We start from the raw sequence: 22,880 nt of genomic DNA on the forward strand, positions 1-22,880 counted from the left end.
ACTGTGTCACAAACCCTCCGAAGTACGTCTTGGGCAATACTCCAGTGATAATGGCAAGAAAACAGCAAATAACAAATGAAATGAGACAAAGCATTATTACCCTTAGACGTGTAGGCCTTTCATTTAGAGAAATTGCCAAACAAATCAAAGTGCCAGTGAGTCCAGTGGTGTCCTACACAGTCCAAAGGCAATTGGAGACTGGAGGAAACTCTGATTGGAGGAGACCTGGCCGAGACAAAGTCACAAGCCAATCGGAAGACAAGTTTCTGAGGGTCACCAGCTTGTCCGATTACAGGCGCCTCACAACACAGCAGCTTAACAGTGCAGATTGAGAAAAAGCAAGCTAATGAGAACAGGAGACTTTGTGCTGCAGGTTTGACAGGGCGAGTGGAGGTGAGAAAGCCATTCCTTAAAGGACACAATAGGGCCTTGAAATTCCGGCCACGGATGACTGCAGACTGGACAAAGTAAATTGTGGAGTACTGGGAGAAATCAACACAAAATGTGTCTTTATCTGAGAAATTATGGAGGGTGTTGTATGTCTATTAATCACATTTCTTAGATTACAATAACCCGATTTGTCTGTAGGGGTCAGTGTTGACATGGCGGTATAGAAATCAGATTTCTGTCAATAATCAGGGAACTGAAGCGCATGTAAATGCACTAAATAAGATGCCTGAGGGCTCAGTATTGGGAGCTGTTACAGCTCAAATATGTTTGTTTTGTGTGTTTGTGACTAATGTGTTGTAATGTGTACATACTATTTAATAACTTAATAACTTAACTCAGCGTTTTTGTGATTGACATTCGGTTTAATTTAGTGTCACAGTGAGCCCACTACCAGATGCTTTCAGGTCAAAGTTTGAATGACTGCAACTCCATTACAGGACTGAAGCCGAGAGATTTGTTTTCATCTGCAGGCTGCCTGGTGTGTTTCCACCTATGCCCAGCAGAGGATGCTATGAGGCCACAGATGTGAGGCCTTTCCGAGGGTCTGGTCAGGTCTGCCTCTGGTGGTCTCTGCTGTAGTTAAACTGCTGTACTTTCTTTTACACTAATCACACTAATTATGCCATTTGCAACAAATACAAATGAAAGGAAGGTCAACAGAGTCTGCTGGTCCTGTGACAACAAGATGATTCTTTCCAAAGGTCCTAATAATGGTGGCTGGGTTTAATATACAAGGGGTTCAGTGCGTATTCAGACCCCTTGACATTCCGCACACTTTATTGTGTTGTAGATTTCATTCTAAAACACGGGTGTCAAACTCCAGGCCTGGAGGGCCGCCGCAGTGGCTGTAGGTTTTCAATCTAACCCTTTTCCTAATCATTGACCAGTTTTCACTGCTAATTCACTTTTTTCCCCTTTATTTTAACCGCCATGTTAGAAGGATTCAGTCCTCTGAATTGATTTGTTTCCTCATTAAATGACAGCCAAACAGAAATGAGACGTGAAACGAGACAACAGATGACCAGCTAAATTGGGATTTCAAACTCCAACCAGTTTCTTAATGAGATGCCGATGCTTGCTGTTAATTAAACCCATTATTTAATTCCACAGCTATTTGCTGCTCTCGTTCTGCAACAGCAGACATTTCCAAAACTGTTGATTTTCTGTTTTTTATAAGAACATCATCAAAGTGTTTTGGTGAGTTGAGAGATCAACCTTACTGAGACCATCACCTTTCTTTATTTTCAGATTATTATGTGATGTGGTGGCTTGTTTTGTGTCTCATTATTGTTTGGCTGCTAATTAATGAAAAAGAAACAACTATGGGGCCCGAGTCAAGTTAATTAAAAGAAGTAATTAGCAGCAAAAACTGGTCACTAATTAAGAAGATGGTTAGAATGAAAACCTGCAGCCACTGTGGCCCTCCAGGACTGGAGTTCGACACCCCTGTTCTAAATGGATAAGTTTGCCATTTTTGCCAATCAGTCTACACTGAATAACCCAGAATGACAAAGTGAGGACACATTGACAGTAAGGAAACTAGAATCTCTCATTCACAAAAACATTCAGAGCCTCTGCTGTGGTGTATTCTGAGCGCTGGGTGGGTAGGCCCAGTCCAGCCGGGATAGTGGGAGTTTGGGCTGTCTCTGTGTGCTCCACTTCTGGGCAGGCTGGTAAGCACTCCAGGCTTAATTCTGGAGATCTCATGCCACTTTGTCTATTTTGTGCGAGTAATCACAGCAATGTGGATGCAGGAGTGTGCCCAGAATTAAAATGGCATCCTGTCCAGGTGTGCTTTGAAAAGGCTTTGAAATAAACAGGCTTGGAAAATGAACGAATGAATGAACAAACGGTCACAGGACGACAGACATCGGAGTGGATCGAGTATTAATCAGCCTTCTGCACCCTGATTACAGTCTGTTCAAACTCTGCTTTATGACACATAGGGTGTTTTTAAGTAATCAACACAAGTAGGGACACCTGTGCAAATTGTTTGCTTCAACTTGAAAAGGCTTCATTTACTTGAATTGCTGCAGAACATCTATCTGTACGTTGTAACTTATTAGTTGTTTCCTGAAGAAGGCTCATTTGTAATAAGAGGATGGAGATAAGAAAATGCCAAGTCCAGCAGCCACACCAACTGCACTTCAGAAGAAGGTTGTCCACCTGCAGCTAAGCATGGTGAGAACTTGGAAGGCCGACCAACTAGGAAAGGCTTGGGTTTGCTGCTGGAAGAGGTGCTGGTGAGGCAAGTTGTTTCCTGAAGAAGGCCCATTTGTAATATTTTGCTAACCTAAACTTTAAAACTTTCAATTTAAACCTCTGGCACTTTACTGGTCACCTTTTCACCATCTTAGGTCATTCTTTGCAGTTCAACTGATTACATTTGAGGGGTTCTAAAACTTCTGACCAGCAGAGTACCTCTGCTCACTTCTCCCCTGCAGTTGCCATCATTTAACATGAGTACCAGAGCTGTGGCAATGGACGTCAAAGAAGCCGAAAAGAACGAATGGATGGATGTACAGAAGGTGTGGTGGATGGTGGGGGTTTTTGCCTGGAAAACTGAAAGACAAGGAGAGAGGCAATACCTCCCCTGGGACATGAGAGGACAGACCCTTTGGTTTGCATCGGGGCCACGGGACTGGAGCTTGGAAGTTCAACCCTGTTGGGGACTGTGGCCTCCGCCAGGGGGCACCTGGAGGATCCCGAAGCCCTGGACTGCAGCACTTCCGCCACATCAGAAAGTGCTGCAGGAAGAGCGTCAGGGAACACCTGGAGCACATCTGGGGGTGAACTATAAAAGGGGCCGCATCACTCCATTCTGAGAGCCAGAGTCGGGAGGAGGAGGACAGAGCTTGCAGAAGAAGAGTGGAGGTGGCAGAAGAGAGAAGAAATAAAGAAAGGAAGAGAAGAAGAAAGGCCAGGGGAGGAGGCCTGGTCAGGTTAGTACCTCCCCCAGAATGCTAGATGGCAGCCTCCCTAGGTTGCAGCGATGCCTAAGACTCCTGCAGGGCTTCATGGGAGTTGCAGTTTGGTGCAGCCTGTTGGGATCCATGGGCGCCACCAGGGGGTGCTGTAGCTGCTGCTGAGCCCTACAGAGCTGCTCTTCCACCACACCCGGAGGTGCTGCCGGAATTAGGTCTTCAAACACTTGGAGCACTTCTGGGTGGGCTATAAAAGGAGCCAGCAGCCACTACTCCGGGAGCCAGAGTCAGGAAGAGGGAGACGAAGCTTACCAGAAAAAAAAGGAAGAGAAAAGAATTACTATTGTGTGGTGTTGTGTTTGGGACTGTGTGGTGTACTCGTGGAAACAGGGAAGACGTTCTCCACTTCTTCTTCTTCTTTCGACTGCTCCTGTTAAGGGTCGCCACAGGAGATCATCCTTTTCCATCTCTTCCTATCCTACATCTTGCTCTGTCACACCCACCACTTTCATTGATGTCCCCTCTCACCACATCCATAAACCTTATCTTAGGCCTTCCTCTTTTCCTCTTCCCTGGCAGCTCTATCCTTAGCATCCTCTCATTATACCCAGCATCTCTCCTCTGCACTTGTCCAAACCAATGCAATCTCGCCTCTCTGACTTAGTCTCCCAACCGTCCAACTTGCGCCGACCCTCTAATGTCCTTATTTCTAATCCTGTCCAACCTCGTCACACCCAGGAAGACGTTCTCCATGAGGGAAGATAAAGGAAATAAAAGCCCTGTGTGCTTTGAACTTGCGTCCTGCGTCTGTCTGTCAAAATATGCAATACTTTATTTTTTTTAAATAAATAAGTGCAATTCAAAGCACCTGGCTAAAGTATAAAACAACCAAGACTTTTGTGGAATGCAAGACAAACTGTTTGACACTGCACATGTTTGACAATGCACAACTTCTGCTCCTTAGGGACAAGCTGACAGAGATGGGAGTAGATTCATACCTGGTAGCATGGATCATGGACTATCTTAAAGACAGACCTCAGTATGTGCGTCTCGGGAACTGCAGGTCTGACATTGTGGTCAGTAGCACAGGAGCGCCGCAGGGGACTGTACTTTCTCCGGTCCTGTTCAGCCTATATACATCGGACTTCCAATACAACTCGGAGTCCTGCCACGTGCAAAAGTTCGCTGACGACACTGCTATCGTGGGCTGCATCAGGAATGGGCAGGAGGAGGAGTATAGGAACCTAATCAAGGACTTTGTTAAATGGTGTGACTCAAACCAACTACACCTGAACACCAGCAAAACCAAGGAGCTGCTGGTGGATTTTAGGAGGACCAGGCCCCTCATGGACCCCGTGATCATCAGAGGTGACTGCGTGCAGAGGGTGCAGACCTATAAATACCTGGGAGTGCAGCTGGATGATAAACTGGACTGCCAATACTGATGTGCTGTGCAAGAGAGGACAGAGCTGACTATACTTCCTTAGAAGGCTGGCGTCCTTCAACATCTGCAATAAGATGCTGCAGATGTTCTATCAGACGGTTGTGGCGAGTGCCCTCTTCTACACGGTGGTGTGCTGGGGAGGCAGCATAAAGACGAAAGACGCCTCACGCCTGGACAAACTGGTGAGGAAGGCAGGCTCTATTGTAAGCATGGAGCTGGACAGTTTGACATCCATGGCACAGCGACGGGTGCTCAAAAGGCTCCTATCAATTATGGAGAATCCAATGCATCCACTGAACAGGATCATCTCCAGACAGAGGAGCAGCTTCAGCGACAGACTGCTGTCACCGTCCTGCTCCACTGACAGACTGAGGAGATCGTTCCTCCATCACACTATGCGACTCTTCAATTCCACCTGGGGGGGGTAAACGTTAACATTATACAAAGTTATTGTCTGTCTGTATACCTGCATTGTTATCACTCTTTAATTTAACATTTCTTTATCAGTATGCTGCTGCTGGAGTATGTGAATTTCCCCTTGGGATTAATAAAGTTTCTATCTATCTATCTATCTATCTATCTATCTATCTATCTATCTATCTATCTATCTATCTATCTATCTATCTATCTATCTATCTATCTATCTATCTATCTTATTAGTATTATTTATGAATATTATCAATAATATGTTATTTACAGTGTAACATAACTTCTGCTTGTCTTTTACTCTCTGTAATTGCCTGAGGTTATAAATGTAGAAGGAAGGGTGGGGAAAAGTTATAAAGTACAACACCTTATAAAGAGTGACAAGTCTCTGAGATCTGAGGCATTCTGTCAAATTCTACACATTAATAATACAAAAAGGGGAAAGTTGAGTCATAGAGAACTCTACCAAGACAAAACACCCGCACCTTGGGAAGAGATGTGTTTACCAGCAAGACAGCAAGCCCAAGCAAAAACCCAAAACTCCACAGGAATGGCATCAAAACAACAATGTGAATGTCCTGGTGTGGCCGAGCCAGAAGTCCAGAGCTCAGTCCAGGTGAGGACTTGACAAAGGCTGATACCTCACCATCTCTATGACACTCGACAGAGTCTGAGCAGTTCTGCCAAGAAGAAGGAGGAAAATGGCAGAGAGAGAGACCTGTGCACACATATGCCAAAGGGGCATCTACTGAAAATGCAATACTTATCCCCTTAGCTATCTGACTAAAAAACAGGAGACAGAGCTGGAGGTGGCAGAGTTAAAGATGCTAAGATGTGCATTGGGTGTGACGAGGATGGACAGGATTAGAAATGAGGACATTAGAGGGTCAGCTCAAGTTGCACAGTTGGGAGACAAAGTCAGAGAGGCGAGATTGTGTTGGTTTGGACATGTGCAGAGAAGAGATGAGGGGTATACAGACAGAAGGGTACTAAGTATAGAGCTGCAAGGTATTGGAAAGAGAGGAAGGTCTAAGAGAAGGTTTATGGATGTGGTGAGAGAAGACATGCAGGTGACGAGTGTGGCAGAGCAAGATGCAGGACAGGAAGAGATGGAAAAAGATGATCCGCTGTGGCGACCCCTAACGGGAGCAGTCGAAAGAACAAGAAGAAGAATTTGTAATTAATTTGAGACCTCCTTGCAGAGGTCTGTTTGCACTTTGACATTAGAGTCTTTTTCTGTTGTTCAGTGACACAAACTGCCAACTACAGTCCTTTGTCATTCCATGTTGTAATACCAAAATGTGAAAACTTCCAAGAAGGTGAATAGTTCTTATAGGTCTCCTTACAAGGCCTGCCTAACTGCCCTTCCTTCTTGTTTACAAGTCTATCTGCACCCAGCAGTGCCATTGCCACCCCAGCGCGGCCTACTTGCCTGTGTACCCCGGTTGGCACATGCACATGTAATGGTCCTTCTCATTGACGCAGGTGCTGTTATTCTCACACGGCCGGGAGGCGCACTCGTTGATGTCAATCTCGCAGTTGTACCCCTGGAAGCCAGGCACACAAAAGCACCAGTAGGTATTTAGACCATCCAAGCAGATGGCACCATTCTTGCAAGGGCTTGATTGGCATTCATCAATGTTTTCCTCGCAGTGCTGTCCTTGGAAACCTGCCTGGCATCTACACTGGTAGCCACCGGGCACATCTACACAAGTGGCATTATTTCGGCAGGGTCCTGCAGAGCAGTTGTTTATAGCTGCCTGGCAGTCCTCGCCCGTGTAGCCATTAGGGCACTGACAGGTGTACCCGTTGACCCCGTCCACACATTCGGTCTGATATCCCTGGCAGGGATTGCTCTCACATTCGTTGATGTTGATGGTGCAGTCTGCTCCCGCAAATCCTAGGGGGCACCCACAGCTGAATTCTGCCTTGCCTGGCTCACTTGTACAGTTCCTGGAGGTATGACATGGCTGATTGGCACAGGCATTATAAAGATCTTCACAGTTTTTCCCAATGTAAAACAAGGGCTCAGTTTGACAATCGCAGACATAGTCGTCCAGAACAGATCTGCAGACGCCGTTATTCAGGCAAGGGGATGATAAACACCTGTCCATGGCTTCCGTACAGAAGATGCCTAAAACAGAAAAAAACAAAACGGAAGAATAAGAAGCACTGGAGTGAATTCAACCGAAAAAGAGACGACCCAAGTCACCATGGAGGAGCTGGTACATGAAATGGTACAGACAAGACGGGAATCTAGCAGTCTGTTCATTTACCAGGACCTTATCATAACACGCACAGTGTTCACAAAACATCTTAGTGCAATTCAGAGTTTTGGCTGGCATTGGGCGCAAGTCACACACCAACTGTGAATATTACAAGGTATCAGATAGATAGATTAATAGATAGGCACTATATAATATATGTGTATATATATATATATATATATATATATATATATATATATATATATACATATGATCTGATTGTATGGGTGGTTACCTACCAGGTTACGCTTGTGGTTGAAATAAACGAACCACACGCCGTGGCGCAACATAAAGAGGCTTTGCCACTAATGTCCGAGGTTCGATCCCTGCGAGGGGTGCAGTGGAGTGTGTACGCCTGATGAGCCCAAATAAGGGCAAAACATGTGTTGTGTACTCTTTGAATTATTTGACAGTAAACTATGCAACATATATACAGTATGTAGGTATGTGTATATATATTGTCGCAGGTGGTACCCGGCCGGGATGCTCAGGAGGACCGGAGGAGGGTTTACGCCTCCCTCAGCCCACGTGGGGGGGTGACCGCCCTGGTTGCTATGGGGACCACGGGTACAAAGCTTTGAAGCTCAACCCTGTAGGGGCCCATGGTCACCGCCAGGGTGCGCCCGGTTGCCTTGGGAGCCCTGGACCTCAGCACTTCCGCCACACCAGGAAGTGCTGGGGGGAAGAGGAGCGGGGACACCAGGAGTGCTTCTGGGTACGCAGCCGGCACTTCCGCCACACTGGGGAGTGCCAGTAGAAGATTGCCGGGAAACACCTGGAGCACATCCGGGTGCTTATAAAAGGGGCCGCCTCCCTTCAGTCAGGGCTGGAGTCTGGGAGGAGGCAAGGAGGTGGCCTGAAGAGTGGTGTTGGCCTGGACTTTGGGGGAGTCTTGGGGGTTTGTATGTGTGCACTTATTAACTGTAAATATTAGTAACTGTAAATAAACGTGTGGTGGTCCACAGACCATGTCTGCCTGTCTGTGTCCGGGGCCCGTTCCACAATACAGGTAAAATTCCGTTACAACGAACTCACAGGGACCTAAAAAATATTTTGTTGTAACGAAAATTTCGTTGTAATGAGATTCTGTATTTGTTGCTATAGTGCTTTCTTTAACTTGTATCCAGGCGTTTGCATTCATTTCAATAGCTTCTTTCGCGTTAATTTTAATCTCCTCCTGCCTACAAGTTATGCTGACGAGAATTTTTCTCAGCATTTCCTTGCCATAATACACTTTCAGGGTGCTAATGATGCCCAAAACCAATGGCTGAAGCGCTGCCGTGCAATTGGGTGGGAGGAATTCAACGCGAACATTATCTAAATGTGGGAGCATGTTATGGGCTGCACAGTTATCAATCAGGAGCCGAATCATTATTTCTTCATCATATCGTGAGGTTTCTGAACTCTTTTGAGACCCCCCACCCAACGGGAACGACACGCTGAAGTGCGTCCTGAAGTGCGATTGCAGAGTCTGTGGAAGATTGTTTGTCCGTTGCTGGGGCAGGGCAATAGAAGGATCACAGCGCTGCAATGAAGCACCACATAAGCAAATCATAAAAGAACGGGGTCGCACTATAAGTCCCTATCTTGCACCCCAAAACACGAGGCTTAGTCTCAGTACTTTAGCAAAACCAGCTTTATCCAGCTTGAAACAGGAACGGCACAGTTATTTATTGTAGCGTGATCTACCACTCTGCTATACACAGACATAGCAGTCAGGCAGAGTCGTGGCCAGGTCAGTGATCAAGTAATCCTGTTACAGTATCTGCATTTACAATTTACGTGCTCCTAACCTTGCATCACCCCTCGAGATCTTTTCTGTTGTGAGCTGGGGGGCTGATCGCACCCCTACAGGTTAAAGACTACCTTCACATTGCTCCCTTGCTGCTGGGCTTACTTGCGGCTGATCTATCGCGTGATCCGCGTGGTACTTCGCAGACTTAAAAGTCCAAAAGCACCTGTCAGTTGCTGATTGTTTGGTTGCCTTTCTCTATCTCTGTCTTTTCCCGCTCCTGATGCGCACTCTTTTGAAGAGGAAGATATGTTTGCATTCTTTTAATTGTGAGACGGATTTGTCTTCACCGTCTTGTCATGGAGCACGTTTAAACTTCTGAAAAAGAGACATGTTTGTTTGCAGTGTTTGAATAAAGTTCCTGTCTCTACAATCTTCTGTGTTTCTGTGCAAATCTGTGAGCCAAGCATGACACTGTTTACTTTGGCGGAGAGACGCAGCATATCTGCTATTGACCCGTACAGATGCGGAGATCGCACTTCGGGATGCTCTTCGGCTTGCTGTCCAGTTGGGGGAGGTCCCAAGAGAGTTTTACAAACCTCACATTTTCTTGATCGAGTGCCGCATTAATAGGAATGTTTCTTGAACATAAAAACGGCTTTTTCGACGTTTTCAAATGCAGCAGTTCACATACGTTTGCAACCCGAAATTTTTCTACTTTTTTTGCTCTGTCTTTCAAGAAAGTTGACAGCGTCGATAGCGAAATTCCGAATTCACTGGCAACGTCTTTTTTCTTTTTGCTACAATCGAGAGCTGCAAAAATGTAAAGTTTTTTTTTTTTTTAATATGTACTGTTATCGTTTTTTCGTGTCTGCCATTTCTATAGGAGGGTGACAATGAGTTAAATACCAGTGGATGTTTTTCAAATGATGACGAGCAATAAGCAAAAGGTACCACTGAAAACGCAGGAAACAAAAAAGGCAAAAAAATAAAAAAACAGTAGGGCCTACGAGGAAAGTTCGAAGAAAGAAAAAAAAATTTGAATGTTTCTGTTTGGGGATCATTGTGCACAACTGAACTGCGGCCACAGAACTAACTGCTCTGTGGATGATTCCATTCAGGCATTTCAAGGTCTTTTGTGCACTTCGTTGTAATGAAAATTTCGTTGTAAAGATATTCGTTGTAACAGAATTTTACCTGTATATATATATATATATATATATATATATATATATATATATATATATATATATATATATATATGTATAAATAGTTTTACTGTCAAATAATGCAAAGAGTACGTGACACGTGTTTCGCCCTAATTCTGGGCTCATCAGGTGTACACACTCACTGCACTCCCTCTCGGGAATCGAACCTCGGACGTCAGCAGCGAAGCCCCTAACGTTGCGCCACGGCGTGTGTTTCATTCATTTGACAGCATGTAGATCGGGGTAATTACATTCATGTCACATACTCTTTGCATTATTTGACAGTAAAACTATTTTCAACCATTCTATGATCTGCTTCTCGCAACTGAACCACCCATACAATCAGATTGTGATTCAGACTACGAATGCCATGAAAATATATTATTTATATATATATATATATATATATATATATATATATATATATATATATATATATATATATATATATACTAGTCATTAAGCCCGTTACAATAACGGGCGCTAGAACAGTAGTGCATAAACATTAGTAGGAACAGTCTATATTAAATCGCAATGGACTTTGACCTCATTCTGTTTGTTGGTCATATTTTTCTTTCTTTCAGCCTTTCTTTTGTTGATGTTTACTTGCTGAGCTGACCGTTCTTCATGGGCTGCCACCGTGTATTGTGCGTCTTTAATTTTCTGTGACAGTAATACTGGCTTGTACGTCCGTAATATACCTTTAATTTTCTCTGCCGGTAATACAGTCATGCGCGTCGGTAATATGCCTTTAATTTTTTCTGACAGTAATACTGGCTTGTATGTGGCTGTAATATGCGTCACTGTATTATGTACCTTTAAATTCCTCTCGCAGTAATACTGGTTTGTATTTCTGTAAAATGCCTCTAACTTTCTCTGACAGTAATATCGCGCATCGCACCGTGCCCCGCGCATGCACACTTCACCAGAAGATACACACACGGACACCTGGATGCACACAGGGATTTTATTAAAGAGGATATATACATATATATATATATATATATATACAGTATATATATAAAAAAATAAATATAATGTGTATATGTATATCTATGTATATGTGTAATAGATAGATAGATAGATAGATAGACAGGCACTATATAATACATGTATATATACAGTATATATATAAATAAACAAATGAAATGTGTATATGTATATCTATGTATATGTGTAATAGATAGATAGATAGATAGATAGATAGACAGTCACTATATAATACATGTATATATACAGTATATATATAAATAAATAAATGTAATGTGTATATGTATATCTATGTATATGTGTAATAGATAGATAGATAGATAGATAGATAGATAGATAGATAGCCAGGCACTATATAATACATGTATATATACAGTACATATATATGTATATGTTTAATTGATAGAAAGAGGTGAAAATGGAGACAATCTCGATGGAGAACTGCTGGCTCCTTTGTCATTTGCCATCTTATTGCTAATAAGGAGCAGTTCAAACTATGAACACAGCGGTTTAAGGTGAAAATAAGCAATGTAGATTTCAAAATCTTAACAAACAAGATCACTAAAATGAAACAGAAGAATGCCACTTGAACAATAAGTGCTTTAACAGCAATAAATAATTTCTCATGAAGCAATTGGGGTGGAAAAAAAACCTGAAGTCACTGCAGACCTCCAGGACCACTGATGTTGCTCAGCCCTAATTTAAAAGGATCTGAGTCTTAAATAGCAAATAAAATGAATGAAGTGCCTTAAGCATGGGAAACGTGCTATATAAATTAAAATGTATTATTATTAGTAGTAGTTGTAGTAGCAGCACAAACGAGTCACTAATTGAAAACCTGTAGCCACTGTGGCTCTCCAGGATCAGAGTTGGACCCCCCTGGTGTAGCCCCTTGCAGTGGTAGCTACAGGAATGAGATGAATTCAGCAGGACTAGGCCTTGGCTTTTTCTGCGGTATTCTGGAGTGTAGCTCTTTCAGAGATGAAGCAATCTGAAGACGGACCATCATGTCCGCGATTCCCAGCAAGGACACCTCGTGAGCGAATCGCGTCTGGGCCCTGGTGAGGTGTTGAAGCTCTTGAGGAGTTTCTGATTTGTATCTGAGGTTATCTGTGCTGTTGAATGTGAAGTACGCAAGTTATGTTTAAAGCTAACAGTTTCCAGTATTAACTTGAACTTGATAGGGTTCGAGTGCCTCTTGTCAACACATTTTTCACAATAAAACAAAATCGTGGCCTCCTCAGTGTTACGTTTAACGCCAGAGAGGCAAGCCAAAAGTGTTCAATGATTTTCAAAAACAGAAAAATGTTGTTATGTGTAACAGAACCAATATAATGACGGTAGAGACGGTCCGTCTAGAGCCCACTGCTGTACTGTTATGTACGAGTTTTGTGTGATATGCTTTGAAACAGTCACCAGCGCACATAGGCCCTACTCGAGCAAATGTCAAAACATTTTTTTTGTAATCTTTTTTTCTGTTTGGGCACGACAGGGTAGAGCGTCAGTGCCCAACCCGAACGATTGCCACTGGGTTCACTTCCCGGGACCTCCCTGCGTGGAGTTTGCATGTTCTCCCCGTGTCTGCATGGGTTTCCTCCGGGTGCTCCGGTTTCCTCCCACAGTCCGAAGACATGCAGGTTAGGTGCTTGTCGATTCTCAATTGTCCCTAGTGTGTGCTTGGTGTGCGAGTGTGTGTGTGTGTGTGCAACCTACAGTGGGCTGGCACCCTGCCTGGGGTTTGTTTCCTGCCTTGCACCCTGTGTTGGTTGGGATTGGCTCCAGCAGACCCCCGTGACCCTGTAGTTAGGATATAGCGGGTTGGATAATGGATGGATGGATGGATCGGTATCAAGTGTGGTGCAATCGCTGACCTTGTATTGATGAACTCAAGGTCACGACCCTGGAGACCACGCCTCTAGAACCCCTCCATTTCTTTCTTTCTTTTTATCCATTCCTTGGTGGAGTTCCTTGGTATGTTTAAGGATCATTACCCAGTTACAAGGTCCACTCTCAGTAGAACTTCAGTCTTCTGACAGGTGATCTCACTTTACACTCTCTGGTACAATGAAGACTTGCTACTGGATTCCATGAGGGTGGGTTGCCCAGGCCCTGATGCAGCAAAGCAACCCCAAAGTAGAAAATTTCCACCAATATACTTTTAAAGTTGCTATCCGATTATTTTGGGAAAATGCCGTCTTTGTTTCTGGTAAAACACGCCTACTGTTACTTTAACCAAATAACTCTACCTCTGCCTTGTCTGTCCAGAGCATATTGTTCCAGGAGACTTGGTCTTTGCTTACAGTAGACAAGAGTGGATTGACTATGAAACTAATGAAGCTTAAGTTTCAGGGCCCTTAATCATGGAGGGACTTCAGAAGCGAATTTGCTTACAAATTTTGGGGGGTCTACTAGATGAGAAGTGGTTTTAAAATATAACATCAATAATATACGGTAGTTCAAAACAAAACTTGCCAACTCGTACCATGAGATCCCAAGGCATTCCCAGGTCATCTTTCAGATATAATCCTCCCAGCAAGCCCAGGATATTCCCTGGGGTCTCCTCCCTGCTGGTTGTACCCATAAAATCTCCACAGGGAGGCGTCCAGGAGGCATCGGTATCAGATGCCCAAACCACCTCAGTTGGCTCCTCTTGATGTGATGGGTCTGTAGCTCTACTCCGAACCTCTCCTGGATGTCTGTGCTTCTCACCCAAATCTCCATGGCACCCTACAGAGAAAGCTAATTTCAGCCTGTATGTACCCACAATCGCATTCTTTTGGCCATTATGCAAAGCTCACGATTATAGGTGAGAGTAGGGACGTAGATCGACTGGTAAATCGAGAGCTTCACCTTCTGACTCAGCTCCTTCTTCACCACACAGATTGGTATATCGACCACATAACTGGGGCTCCTCACACCCAATCTGTCTGACAATCTCACCATCCCAACAAGACCCCGAGATACATAGATTCCTCCACTTAAGGCAGTAACTCACCTGACACTCAGAGAGGACAGTCCACCTTTTCCCTACTGAGGACCATGGCCTCAGATTTGCAGGTGCTAAACCTCAATTGCTGTCGCTTCACAATCAGTCGTGAATCGTCCAAATGTGGACTGGCGTTCACAGCCTGTCGAAGCCAACAGGATCTCACTTTCTGCAAAAAGCAGTGAGGCAATTCCAGGGCTACTGGACTGGACCATCTCCCCTCCTATAACCAGATAATGATCCCAAACACATCTCCACATTTACAATGGATAGTACCTCAAGAGGCACAAGCTGACAGTTCTGACAAGACCCTCACAGTCCTCTGACCTAAACATCATTGAAAATCTGTGGGGAGATCTCAATAGAGAACTTCACGACCCAAGAATCTTACAAAATTAGAAGCCAAATGGGCAAAAATACCCCAAGTAAGAACCAAAAGACTCTTAGCTGACGTCAAAAAGCATTTACAAGCTGTGATATTCACCAAAGAGGGTCTTACTAAGTACTGACCGTGTCAGGGTTCCCAAACCTTTGCTTCAGACCCTTTTCATTTCTTTTGTTATTGTGCTTAAAATATTAAAGAAATGTGCAGTCTTTAACTTTATGACTTTTGGTCATCAGTTCATCTTCTGCTCACTTGACTATTCACAGTAAGAGACATTTTACGCAAGGGGGGACCAAACGTTTACATACTCCCTGTACCATGTTAATGTGGCATGATGCTTGTTATACAGTGTATGTCATCACCCTTATCTACAGGTGCTAGCGGGGGGAGATAGAAAAAGAAAAGAAAGAAACGGAGGTTGCAGGGGTGAGGAAGAAAGGAGGAAGCAGTGTGGAGAAAGCCGGTGCGCGAGTGAGAAGGACAGCGAGAGAGAGCAAGTGAGTGAGCACTCGTAGAAAGCTGGACAGTGAGCCCTAGCGGGGTGTTTGGCCAACACCTAGCGCAGTGGGTAGTGGTCGCTCCCGCTGAGTATTGTGAGGAGCGGGAGTGACCAGCAGAAAGATGGCTCGTTGTGGAAGACAGCAGGAGTCGGGAGGCTTGGGTGATGGATTCCCCAACACGAGCGTCCTGGCCATTGGGGGAAGCCAAGTCTCAGTCTGGAGGGAGCAAAACCGAAGCCAGGGATCAGGAAGCCTCCAGATCAGTCGAATGGAGTGAAGGTCAGCTGCAGGCAGGGCGACTCTCCCGTTGAGAAGCCTGATGGGAGAAGCAGGGGAGTCGCCAGGTAAAAGAAGGCGCACCATGCTTTGGATTTTAAAGAGACTGCTTCCAGCCGTTGTTTTAAACTCGTTTTAAAGGATTCATTTATTGGTTTGTTTTTACCTCCATGTTTCAATTTTTAATGGATTATTTATCTAAAAGATTTTGAAGCACTGCACTATTTATTTGGGCACTGTTTTGTTTTGATTTGTTTTTAATAAAAGCACTTGGCACTTTTGCACCATCCCTTTGCTCCATTTGTTGTTCCTCACTGCCAAGCTCATCGGTGACATTACCGACGGTGTCAGGTTCAAGGGCTCCCAAAAGTAAGAAGGGAGCATGGAGCAGAAGCCGCATCGTCACAGTGTCTTTCTGTCTCCACTGTTGCAGCACGGATTACAACCTGCAAATTAATTATTAAGCTTCAGTTACCTTGTACTTCAAAAATTTTAGTTTTTGATTTTCTCCAAGCATCAAGTAGTTTTTTCTGTATCTTTTGCTCTCTCTATCGGAAGCCCCAACAGCAGAAAAAAATGCACGGACTGGAGGAATCGAGGGCAGGTGTTTTAGGAAGAAGTCCTTTGGACGGAGCCTTTGCAGCTTAGGATTTTGCGGTGATTCACTGCACACTTTTTAACGGTTTCTCCCCAGATGCGTATTCCATCCATCCATTCATTATCCAACCCGCTGAATCCGAACACAGGGTCACGGGGGTCTGCTGGAGCCAATCCCAGCCAACACAGGGCACAAGGCAGGAACCAATCCCGGGCAGGGTGCCAACCCACCGCAGAGATGCGTATTCTTATTTGAGAATCATGTCTTTCCCCGCATGACAAAGGCCAAGGAGCTTAACGTGTTTTGGGCTCCATCTTTCTGGAGCTTCAGATTTGGGTATTCCCATGACGTTCACCTCCTAGAATTGTCAGAGAAGCCTAACACCAATGATGTCATCAGCACAACCATCTTTAGATAGGCACAGATGTGTGTTCCATATCCGAGATTGATGGATATATGCCTTAAAATCCTTCTTCTATTCTCCTGGTATTTAGATGTTCGATTTTTGTTTTTTTGTTTTGTTTGTGGTGTCAATGTAGTCCTTCAGATTGGTTTAATTTCTGGCTGGCATTGACCTCGGCTTGTTCCGACTGCATTTATCTCCTGGTCCTCTTCATTAAAAAGGTGCTGTCTCACTCTGAGTCACTAAAACTGCATTCTGGGGTCGTTTCTGTTCTCACTTCCTAAGGCAATACACAACTTGTCTGTTACTTGAACGCATCTGCCATCTTGATGTTGGGTTCTTTGTCTGTTATTTGTGCGGTTCTTCCAACACCAGCCTGTAGGAGGCGTGCAAGTAAGAACTTCATGGCACTATGGACACCCGACAACTCACTTGAATGTTTGAACACAGAATGTTTATCACTGGGCCAGAACCATTTAAGAGTTGCCTGTTATTGTAACAAACATATACATGTTAGGCACGTGGAAGGACAAGCAAAGGGAGAAACTCCTGGCATCTACAAGATGGATCTGCCAACTCCACTTAGACAAGTGTGGGATTCAGACTTGGACTGTCTGAGTTGCTAGGCAGCGGTGCTAACCGCCATGCCACCTCCAATTAGACGTGGGTGAATACGTTTCGATCAAAGTGGCATACACACCGAGCCCTGGGTGGTGTAAGTGTGTGTGTGTAGCTGACGGCAGAACTTAACCTTGTAAGCTGATGTCAAGCAGTGTAACATTTGAGAATGCGGGTGTTAAAAGCTTACAGGTTGGGCCATCTGTTCACTAAATGTATCAGAAGAACAAGGGGGCCTTATTAACCATTAAAAACCGTTGACCCTCCATGATGCCACGGCTTTTTTTTTTTTTATTGTGGGGCACTAATTGCTTCCACCCCACCTCCCCATCCTCCATCATTAATGTCTTCTGCCTGAATGAGAATTTTAGAACAATGCGGTGATCAAAGGACAATAGAAGTGAACCGCTCTGGAATGCCGAATGACCCTGCTGAGCGTCACATGAGTCCTTAATGCTGACAGGGCAGGCTGGTCTGCAGAACTTAAAAGGGGGTGGTGTGTGGACCTCCATTGGCGGCCTGTCACTAGTGTCATCCTCTGCCAGTAAATGTTGTCCCAGAGTGCTCTGTTTTTTTGCCAGACCACCCGGTGTCATTTCAGCTTGCTTTTATGCTTTTTATAGAAATGAAGTCAGTGACAAGAAGTCCTTAAACAAACTTAAAAGTCGGCTGTGATAAACTAACTGTGTTTTGGGGGTGGCACAGAGAAGAGCACTCACCTCTAGGGATCTGAGTTCAAATCTCAGCCTGGTCATCTTCAGAGTCCACACCCTTGAAAACCAGGGTGAAAGGCAATAAAGAGTTGTGTGAAAAAGTAAGTGCACCCCGTGAAATGTTGGATCTTCTTTAACATATGTGGACATGTCGTGATTTGATGCCCCCTCTCTAAGCCGCGAGTGCGGCGATCATTTATTTAAAACTGGCCCATCTGACATGAGCTGTGGACCCGCTATACCACAGACACGTAGACCACCGCAGCTACTGAGCTCCACACGTTTGAAAAGTGCCTCTGTCAAAAGAGGAGACACGCCTGCAGACAAACCATTAAAAAGAGTGTAGTGAATCGCCACAAAATCCGCAAAGGCTCCACCCACAGGGCTTCTTCCTAAAACACAAACCCCCCAATTTCTTTAGTTCATGCAATTTTAAACTGCTGTTGGAGCTTCAGGGATAGAGCAAAAGATACAGAAAAAAAAAGCCTTGACACTGAGAGAAAATCAAAAACTAAAACTGCTGAAGTACAAGGTACAGTTGTGCTTGAAAGTTTGTGAACCCTTTAGAATTTTCTATATTTCTGCATAAATGTAACCTAAAACATCATCAGATTTTCACTCAAGTCCTAAAAGTAGATAAAGAGAAACCAGTTAAACAAATGAAACAAAAATATTATACTTGGTCATTTATTTATTGAGGAAAATGATTGAATATTACATATTTGTGAGTGGCAAAAGTATGTGGACCTCTAGGAGTAGCAGGTAGTTTGAAGGTGAAATTCGAGTCCGGTGTTTTCAATCAATGGGATGACAATCAGGTGTGAGTGGGCACCCTGTGTTATTTAAAGAACAGGGATCTATCAAAGTCACACTTCCACAAACGTGTGTTGTGAAGAGCTATCATGGCACCAACAAAGACTTCTGAGGACCTCAGAAAAAGAGTTGTTGATGTTCATCAGGCTGGAAAGGGTTACAAAACCATCTCTAAAGACTTTGGACTCCACCAATACACAGTCAGACAGATTGTGTACAAATGGAGGAAATTCAAGACCATTGTTACCCTCCCCAGGAGTGGTCAACCAACAAAGATCACTCCAAGAGCAAGGCGTGTAATAGTCGGCGAGGTCACAAAGGACCCCAGGGTAACATCTAAGCAACTGAAGGCCTCTCTCACATTGGCTAATGTTCATGTTCATGAGTCCACCATCAGGAGAACACTGAACAACAATGGTGTGCATGGCGGGGTTGCAAGGAGAAAGCCACTGCTCTCCAAAAAAAAACATTGCTGCTTGTCTTCAGTTTGCTAAAGATCACGTGGACAAACCAGAAGGCTATTGGAAGAATGTTTTGTGGACGGCTGAGACCAAAATAGAACTTTCTGGTTTAAATGAAAAGCGTTATGTTTGGAGAAAGGAAAACACAGCATAAGAACCTTATCCCATCTGTGAAACATGGTGGTGGTAGTATCATGGTTTGGGCCTGTTTTGCTGTATCTGGGCAAGGACGGCTTGTCTTCATTGATGGAACAATGAATTCTGAATTATATCAGAGCATTCTAAAGGAAAATGTCCATGAACTGAATCTCAAGAGAAGGTGGGTCATGCAGCAAGACAACAACCCTAAGCACACAAGTCGTTCTACCAAAGAATGGTTAAAGAAGAATAAAAATGTTTTGGAATGGCCAAGTCAAAGTCCTGACCTTAATCTGATCGAAATGTTGGGGAAGGACCTGAAGCAAGCAGTTAATGTGAGGAAACCCACCAACATCCCAGAGTTGAAGTCTGTTCTGTACGGAGGAATTGCTGTAAAGGGGGGTCACACCAGATACTGAAAGCAAAGGTTCACATACTTTTGCCCCTCACAAATATGTAATATTCGATCATTTTCCTTAATAAATAAATGACCAAGTATAATATTTTTGTCTCATTTGTTTAACTGGTTTCTCTTTATCTACTTTTAGGAATTGAGTGAAACTCTGATGATGTTTTAGGTCATATTTATGTAGAAATATAGAAAATTCTAAAGGGTTTACAAACTTTCAAGCACAACTGTAACTGAAGCTTAATTATGAATTTGCACATTGTAATGAGCACTGTGACAGTAGAAAGAGACAGAGAGACAGACACACGCAGACCACTGCAGCTACAGGACTCCACACGTTTGAGAAGTGTCTCTGTCAAATGAGGAGACACGCCTGCAGACAAACCGTTAAAAAGAGTGCAGTGATTCGCCGCAAAGGCTCCGCCCACAGGGCTTCATCCTAAAACACCTGCCCTCGATTTCTCCGGTCTTTGCATTTTTAAACTGCTGTTGGGGCTTCAAAGAGAGCGCAAAAGATACAGAAAAAAAAACAACGCTGAGAGAAAACCAAAACCTAAAATTGCTGTCATCCAATCATGAGCTCAGCAGCACAAGGTGACTGAAGCTTAAAAATGAATTTGCATGTTGTAAATACACTGTGACACTGGAGACACACACACATGGAGACCACCAGAGCTACTGGGCTCCACACGTCTGTTATGATAACTTTCTGTCATTTTTAACCATTGCATCACTATGTGACATAACAACAGCAAGAGGAGTTTAGAAAGGCATTGTGGTTGATGGAAGTACAACATGTTAAAACTCTGCGCCTATTTTGTCATGGCAAGTTTGCATTTCCGATTAGACAGTAATGTTAACCTTTAGAGTGCCACATACCCCCAAGGTTAATGTACCCCTGGACGCCAAATACTTTTTTTCTGCACTTTTTAAGCAAACGTCACAATTCACCAAAAAAAATTTTTAATGGCACACATATTTTTTTCCATGCAAAGAGCATCACAATTACTGCAACACGGATCATTTTACATGCTGCGAATGAACTGTAAAAACTATTAAAAAAACTACTGCAATAATCTATTACAATATGTACAAGGTGCAACTGACGCCATGGATGAAATTCAGTAAATCACCGAGCCAACTGCGCTTGATCTGGCTGCATACAAGCACACAGAGGTAAGCGCTGATGCTTGCAGGCTAGTCTAGTGCAGCGGCTCAATCCCAGGGACAGTGAGGCTGATTCGCTAGGGGGCGCCAGTGGTCATGAGCTTGCTGCTCAACTAATATATGGCACTGACTGATCAGCTCCGGCGTGCTGGCAAATTTGTAACGGCCGACCCCTTACCCAGCCGGCAGCTGCACTTCCAAGACCTGTGGCCTGGATAAATTACTGAGGCTAATCTATAAATACCAAGCCGTACCTCTAACAAATAATATTTTCCCCTCAATCGACGGTTTAAACATAAGCACACAAAAGCAGATATGTAAAAATAGGTGGATAAATATATTAAATGAATCAATAACAAAAAATGCAAATTTCACACATAAAAAATAAGTATATATATATATATATATATATATATAGGTATAGATAAGTGCAGCATTTGACACCATTGACCATTCTATTTTACTGCACAGGCTAGAAAATGATGTTGGGCTTACAGGCCCCGTGCTCGCTTGGTTTAGTTCTTATTTATCAAATCGATTCCAATATGTACAGAAATGTGCTGACAGGACTCATCATTATACACAGAAGTTCAATATGGTGTCCCGCAGGGCTCAGTACTGGGACCTCTACTGTTTTCAATTTACATGCTTCCACTCATCTATCATTAGGAAACATAATGTTAATTTTCACTCGTATGCAGATGACACCCAGTTATACCTTTCATTTAAATCAAATGAAGTTTCTCCGATGTTGTCTTTAATTAGTTGTGTTAGCGAATTAAAGGAGTGGATGAATGAGAACTACTTGTCTTTAAACACAGATAAAACAGAGATGTTAATTGTTTGAGGGAATGACGCTGATCATAACAATATTTTGTCATCATTTAACTCAGTTGGAATCCCAATTAATTTCACTGGATCTAGGAGTTATCTTTGACTCTAGCAGGTCATTTAAAGCGCATATTACAAAGTTGTCCAAAACATGTTTCTTCCATCTTAAAAATGTTAGGAAATTAAGGCGCTTTCTAAATAAACAGGATTCTGAGAAATTAATTCATGCATTTATTTCTAGTAGGATGACTGCTGCAATGCGGTGTTCACTCGATGTTCAAACTGTTCTCTATACAGCCTCCAGTTAATCCAAAATGTGGCTGCCAAGAATTATTACAAGAACAAGAAAATACGAACACATAACTCCAGTTCTTAAATCCTTACACTGGCTCCTGGTTAAGTTTAGGGCAGTTTTCAAAATCCTTCTTTTAACATATAAAACATTAAATGGCCAAGGTCCGGCTTACTTGTCTGAACTTATCATGACTTACAAACCAGAGCGCACATTAAGATCTCAAGATGCCGGTCTGCTTGTGATTCCAAGGATTAATAAAATAACAGTGGGAGGTCGAGCTTTTAGTTACAGGGCCCCTAAACTGTGGAATGGCCTGCCTGCTTCTATAAGAGATGCCTCTTCGGTCTTTAAATCCCAGCTGAAGACTCACGACTTCAGTTTAGCACACCCTGACTAGAGCTGCTGATTAGCTGTACAGACTGCATCTCTGTTGTTAGTCATTAGCACTAAAACATAAGTAACATGATAGTTAGAATTGGATACTAACCCTCACCTATTCTGTTTCTCTTCTTGGTACTCAAATGTGGCACTTGGTGCCATGGCCCACCTGCCAAGTTGTTTTGCCTGCCTAAGGTAAAGTCATCCCTGATGGAGGATCGCAGGAATCGTGGGAAAGAGGGGTCCTTTCATCGGATTGGCTGGCCCAGTGCTGTTTCAGCCGTGGAATGGCCAAATGGGGGAGGCAGCTTGATGGCTGAGGTCTCCAGGACTCTAAATATATCCAAAACTTCTTATGTGATATCATCTACTGTTAAATTCTGCTCCGTACTTCTAAAATATTTATTTTTATACTGTATTGAGGATTTGTTCTGTTCTGTGTATTATATTGTATTGTATTGATCCCCT

The 22,880-nt window shown here is 43.6% G+C and overlaps 1 protein-coding gene across 1 annotated transcript in view; it reads right to left on the minus strand.

The window, feature by feature from the left end:
* Window positions 1-22,880, minus strand: part of LOC114657374 (protein crumbs homolog 2-like) — a 309,325-nt gene that overhangs the window by 96,319 nt on the left and 190,126 nt on the right. Inside the window, exon 5 of the mRNA XM_051931950.1 lies at window positions 6,677-7,378. Coding sequence (XP_051787910.1) covers window positions 6,677-7,378 — 702 coding nt within the window. The remainder of the gene's footprint in view (window positions 1-6,676; window positions 7,379-22,880) is intronic.

Source organism: Erpetoichthys calabaricus, chromosome 9 (genome assembly GCF_900747795.2).
Source record: "Erpetoichthys calabaricus chromosome 9, fErpCal1.3, whole genome shotgun sequence".
NCBI classification, from domain to species: domain Eukaryota; kingdom Metazoa; phylum Chordata; class Cladistia; order Polypteriformes; family Polypteridae; genus Erpetoichthys; species Erpetoichthys calabaricus.